The following is a 5614-nucleotide window of genomic DNA, read 5'->3' as shown; positions in this document are numbered from 1 at the left end:
TGTCCAGAGAAGGGCAACGGAGCTGGTGCAGGGTCTGGAGCACAGGTCTGCTGGGGAGCGGCTGAGGGAACTGGGAGGGTTCAGTCTGGAGAAGAGGAGGCTGAGGGGAGACCTCATGGGCCTCTACAACTGCCTGAAAGGAGGGTGCAGAGAGGGGGGATGAGTCTCTTGAACCAAGGAACAAGTGATAGGACAAGAGGGAATGGCCTCAAGCTGCGCCAGGGCAGAGTCAGACTGGCTCTTAGGAAGTATTTCTTTGCAGAAGGGGTTGTTGGGTGTTGGAATGGGCTGCCCAGGGCAGGGGGGGAGTCCCCATCCCTGGAGGGGTTGAAGAGTCGGGTTGACCCAGCGCTGAGGGATCTGGTGGAGTTGAGAATGGTCAGTGTGAGGTTAATGGTTGGACTGGATGATCTTCAAGGTCTTTTCTAACCTACGTGATTCTCTGATTCTGTGAATAAAAAGTGTGAGGTGGGGTGTGAGAGTGAGTGAAAAGACAGATCTTTTCTGAGAAGCTCAAGAAAGGCCCTGTCTGTTATATTCCTAGACAGCAGAGTAAAGACCAACCCATACCCATCAGGTACTCAATTTCCAAAGAAAACAGAAAAATCCTAAAGATCTAAACAGGAGTACAGCCTGATGAAGGGTTCTCTGGTCCCAGCACTGAGCAGAGAGGACGCACCGTAAATTGAGGTACTGCAGGCACTTCATGCTGCTGCAGAATCCATCCAGGGTCTCCAGCTGGTTGTCACGCAGGTGCAGAGCTGCCAGCTGCCCCAGGCCCTCAAGGCCTTCAAGGCTCCGAATGGTGTTCTCGGCCTGAGCATCAGGGAGGCAGGAAGAGATATGGAAAAAGGGGATGACACACAGCAGTTATTTCTGGCCTTTAAAGCTCTTCCTACCCTTCAGATTCCCTACCACTTGTAACACAGAATTCCCTGAAGGGTCTTGCCCAAATGGCTTCTAAGTATTCAGATTCAAGGACTAAGAGTTTGCTGAAAAAGTGTTTCCTGTAGCAGCACTGAGACAAAACCACCCCAGATAAATACTGCCTGCACAGCACCCCCTTCCACTGCAGTGCTGAATTGGAGCCCCTAAGGCCTCAGAGAGCAACAGTGTGGAGGTGAAAGCATGGACCTGAGCCTGAAACAAGTGTATTTAAAGGATGAATCACCAGCCCCTCTCAGTCACATAGTCCATGCAGTCCAGGGATCTTCCAGTGTCATCTGTTTCTCTTGTGGGGGAAATCTACCACCAAGAAGTCTCCTCTTCTACTCCTCTAGGAGCAGAAGCAAGCTGCATGTTCCTGAGAGAGATTGCAGGGAGTGGGGGTTGTTGGCTGGTTTAATATTAAGCTTTTCCAGGTGTAATTGTTGTTATCCATCCATTGATGCACCTTCTTGCAACAAACCTGACAGTATGGCAGGAAGAATGTGTCCCATTAGCTCAGAATTCCCCATTGTTGAATTTCAGTCACTTTCCTGTGATGCGAGTTATGAGACAGGGAAATATGAAGTTCTAAATTTCAGCAAGTTTCACAGCAGGATTTCATCTGGAAAAGGCCACTAGAAATCTTCTGCCTGAGCCCTGGGCCCAGCACCAATGCCAGGTCAGGCTGCTCACTGCCTTGTGCAGCCAAGTTTGGAACATCCCTGGTAACTACAGCCTCCCCACCGCATTCTCCAGCCTGGAGCTGAGCAGGGCTCTGCTGGCAATTGTGGCCTGGGGCTCAGTCTCTAAGGATACAGAAGTCTGAACAGGAAACAGGGAGAAAGATGTCATTGCACTCTCTGTCGCTTGTTGGTACCCAGGAGTGACGTGGCCGATGTCTGAGACTAGTGAAAGGGGCACAGGCTGAACTGGTGGGACAACAGTTCAGGACTGGGTCACTCAGGAAGAGGACATTTTGTAGAAAAGGAGGATTTTGGTGTAATCTGAACAAAGGCGAGTCTGGACCAGCTGGGCCAAGTAAAGAGGGTAACACAAGGACAAAGGGAGGGAAGCTGGAGATTAAGCAAAGGTCATGTGAACAGATTTAACAGTCAGGAAGGATTAGTACCTTGTACCTCACAGGAAATCAGGAGCTGGTGTGGAAAACAGGGTGGGGAACTCACAGACCACTGGTAATGAATGAATGGTCACCTTTCATCACTCTCACTTTCTTCATTACTTCAGTGTGAACAGTTTTAACAGCTCTGACACTGCAAGCACTGACAGGACAATGCAGAATGGATTTTTTTCTTCCCCTCCACGCCCCCCCCCCCAAACAAATAACAGACATGATGCCACCATTTCTTATGAAAAGCCACTATAGCACTATAGTATGTTCCCCACGGTTCCCTCTCCCCTTCCTGCATACCTGGCCTTACTCTGTCACTTTGTCACCACTGCTGCATGACCAGGAACTGACACAACCCTACAGATGGCAGCGATCCTCAAACTGAGAAAAGTGCCACACGGTAACGCAGCCAGCTTGGAGTCCTCCTGCCAGCAGGTACAACTTTTCTAGTGCTAAATTTCACCTGCAACTATGTCATGCATTAACCAAGTTTGGTTTGGGTCCTTCAAATTGAACCCTTTTTCTTGCACCCTGTCCTTGAGGCATTGGCTACATTTATCCATGGCTCAAGTAATACCAAAATCTTTATACAGAAAGCAAAGCACTACTGGTAGAGACACTCCTCCAAAATTATTTAGTGAGCAGGTGGACATGAGAGACAAATTTAATGGTCAGCGTTAGGTTAATGGTTGGACTAGATGATCAGAAGGTCTTTTCCAACCTAGATGATTCTATGAAATTCAAGCCCCAAGGATACATGAGAAATGAGTCAGTTGTTCTAGTTTTAATAATCACATCTTGCATTTGCCTGCTTCATGTGTGCAGCTCAGAAATTTCTCAGTCATGCCAGAAACCTTCTTCAAATATAGGTGCTGTGTTTGCCTCCCTCCAATTATTCACTAAAGTTTTCCTTTTAAATTCTGTATTATATTTAGTGACTTATCCACTTTATCCCTTCTTCTACCACCTCTAGTCCTAAAATCTAGGTTTCCTACCAGAAAATTACAGGCAATCTCAGCAAGCAATCTTCCAGTTTTATTCTGCCAGGGAGTCTTGATGAAAAGAAATCATATAGCTTTTCAAAGCCTTTATCATCTTTAATTGCTTTTTAAGAGGTAGTGACTCAGGACACCTATCCAGTCTTTGCAAGCTGTAGCACTGTGCTATGCATGGGACTAAGCCCTACATACTTTCTTCACTTGCATCTCCAGGAGTAAATGTTCCCTAAAGCAATTGTTTATGGTATTAGGAAATTGCTTCTCCTATCTTAGTTTCACTGTGATGTACAATCAGTTTATTTTCTGGCAGCTGAAGATGTGAATCATATAATTGTGCTAGTTTTAAACCAGTATTTGATTAGGCAGAAGAGAGCAGAAGGAGGCATCACCCCGTGCTGTCAAGCCAGAGCAAACTGTTGCTTTCTGCACTGACCCCCAGGGGTCCCGGGACACACAGAAAACAGGTTTGCCTAGCACCACCAGAATAGGATACAGCTCTCCAGTGGGAGGCTGGGAGGGAAGTACCTGACACACTGAGAGCTGCCAACTCCCCTGCCCCCTGTAGAGGAATTACGGGTCAGTGGCTACTCCCTTTGCACCATCTAGGCAAACAGCATAGAAGGAGCTAGCCCAAAGACAGGATTTTGTCTCCTTAGCTCTCTGAAATCTGTTCATTTCTTGGGTTGAGAAGATTGAACTGAAGGGGCTAGCACAAAAATTATGCTGCTTTGAAAGGGGCAGTATTTCCCTTCCTTCCACTGACGGGAGGTGCAGCAGCTCCATCCACTTCCCGAGCTGGCTGACTCCCTTACCAGATAGAGGTTCTTGAGCTTGGGAAGATTGAGCCCGGCTGTGCTCTCTAGTTTGTTTCCTCGCAGCTCCAGGATTTGCAGGCTGAACAATTGGCTGTGACTCAGACCCAGAGCTGTCTGGATTTTATTTCCTGAGTGCCAGAGGAGGAAGAAACAACATGAGAGTTAATCCTACCCTAAGAAAGCATCCTGTGTACACAAGAATGAGAGGAGGTGGTCTGTATCACCTTTTAGGCTGAGGTTGGCTAAGCGGGGGTGAGTAATACCCTCCATATCCTTGATGCGGTTGTGAGCAAAGCTGATGATCTGGAGGTAGGGCAGCTCCTGCATGCAGGCACTGCTAAGCAGATTCCCATCCACCTTCAGCCAAAGCAGGTGTGTTAGGCTGCTCAGCGGAGACAAATCATGCAGCTTGTTGTCTGATAAATCCACATACCGCAGGTGAATGAATCTTTCGAGGATGCTGACGTCAGTCAAGTCCCTGTGGGAGGGAGGACATGAATAAAACATCTCTCATATTTCCCCCTGCTGCCAGCTTTCAGTTTCTTTCTCACCAGTACTGGGAGGGCATCCTCCTCTCCCACTTCCTTGCTGTCCTAGGAAGCCTTGCTGGAGAGAAAGAGGAAAAAGGCAGGTGATAATGACAATCTGTAAGCAAGGCCGAATGCTAAGGAGTGGACCTGCTTTTCTGGTACAGGGAGTACTTCTCCCTGTGTGAGCTGTAGCTGTCAGGAGGGGGCAGAACCAGAGGAGGAAAGAAGGTAAATTTGGGGGATGGGTCTGTTAGAAAGTAGTGGTAATACCAAAGACTGTGTGGAAGGACTCTCCTAGTGGGAAAAAGCCAGTCAAGATACCTGCGAGGCTGGTGAAAAACATAGTCTAATTGAGAACAAGGCCTGTTAGGTCTAGGGTTGTTTGGGTGCACTGATGGGACTGAGGCTCCAAACAGTCCCCAGGCCATTGTGGCACTGTACTTACAAGTGCATGTCTTAAAGGTTAGCAGCTAACAGGAGAGATGCCTAATGGATATTTCTCAAAAGTGACTGTGGGGAAGTCACCCTGTTCAGGTCCCCCTAGGACTGCACAGCCCAAAGCGATGAGCAGGCTTCCCTCAACCTAGTGGGTCACCGATGTCCACACTAGTGCATCTGGCTGCGGCGGAGGCAGTCCCCAGCTCTGGGCTGAGGATGGACAGGCTATGCTGAGGCACAGGCCAGAAGCCAGCCAGCCACAGAACATGGCCTGGAAACGCTCTCTCCCACACACTTCATCACCAGTAGCCTTGTCGTGCATCTGCTCTGTGGCTACACAGATGTCCAGGGAGGAGGAGGAGCAGGAGGCCTCCTCCTGGGGCAGGTGTTGCACACTCACTTGGATTTGGCTTCAAATTTCACGTAGGCATGGGCCAGGCCGTTGCCGGACTTACAGAGGAGGGACAGGCCCTCCTTCAGGACCTCCTCCGTCAGGGGACGCGGGGCCAGCACCTGGGGGAGAAGGAGAGAGCACACGGCCAGCGCTGGCCCAGCCGCAGCCAGCAGATTCTGAGGCCCCTTCCCTCACCTGTTCTTCCTCCTCCTGCTTCGACCGCGCCGCCTCCTCCTCCTCCTGAAGGGTGTACTCCTCCCCGTCCCGCTCTTCGCCCTCCATCCCCAGAGGCCCCGCTCCCCGCCCCGCCGCGGGAGCTCCCTCAGGGCAAACGGCGGCCGCCACCACCCGGCCTGCGCGGGCCGCGGCGCCCCGCTGCCATG

General features: G+C 50.1%; 1 protein-coding gene across 1 annotated transcript; it reads right to left on the bottom strand.

The window, feature by feature from the left end:
• Nucleotides 1-414: 414 nt before the first annotated feature.
• Nucleotides 415-5608, bottom strand: LRRC23 (leucine rich repeat containing 23; the record flags this gene model as incomplete). Its single annotated transcript, XM_026843332.1, has 6 exons — nt 5427-5608; nt 5238-5350; nt 4094-4347; nt 3867-3997; nt 680-816; nt 415-448 (listed from the first exon to the last, which is right to left on the bottom strand). Coding segments are annotated over exons 1-6 (756 nt in total), but the record flags the coding sequence as incomplete, so codon positions are not given.
• Between the last annotated feature and the right edge of the window lie 6 nt (nt 5609-5614).

This window comes from Athene cunicularia (genome assembly GCF_003259725.1).
Source record: "Athene cunicularia isolate RWA chromosome 1 unlocalized genomic scaffold, athCun1 chr1_part1, whole genome shotgun sequence".
NCBI classification, from domain to species: domain Eukaryota; kingdom Metazoa; phylum Chordata; class Aves; order Strigiformes; family Strigidae; genus Athene; species Athene cunicularia.
This window is presented reverse-complemented; position numbering and strand designations above follow the sequence as displayed.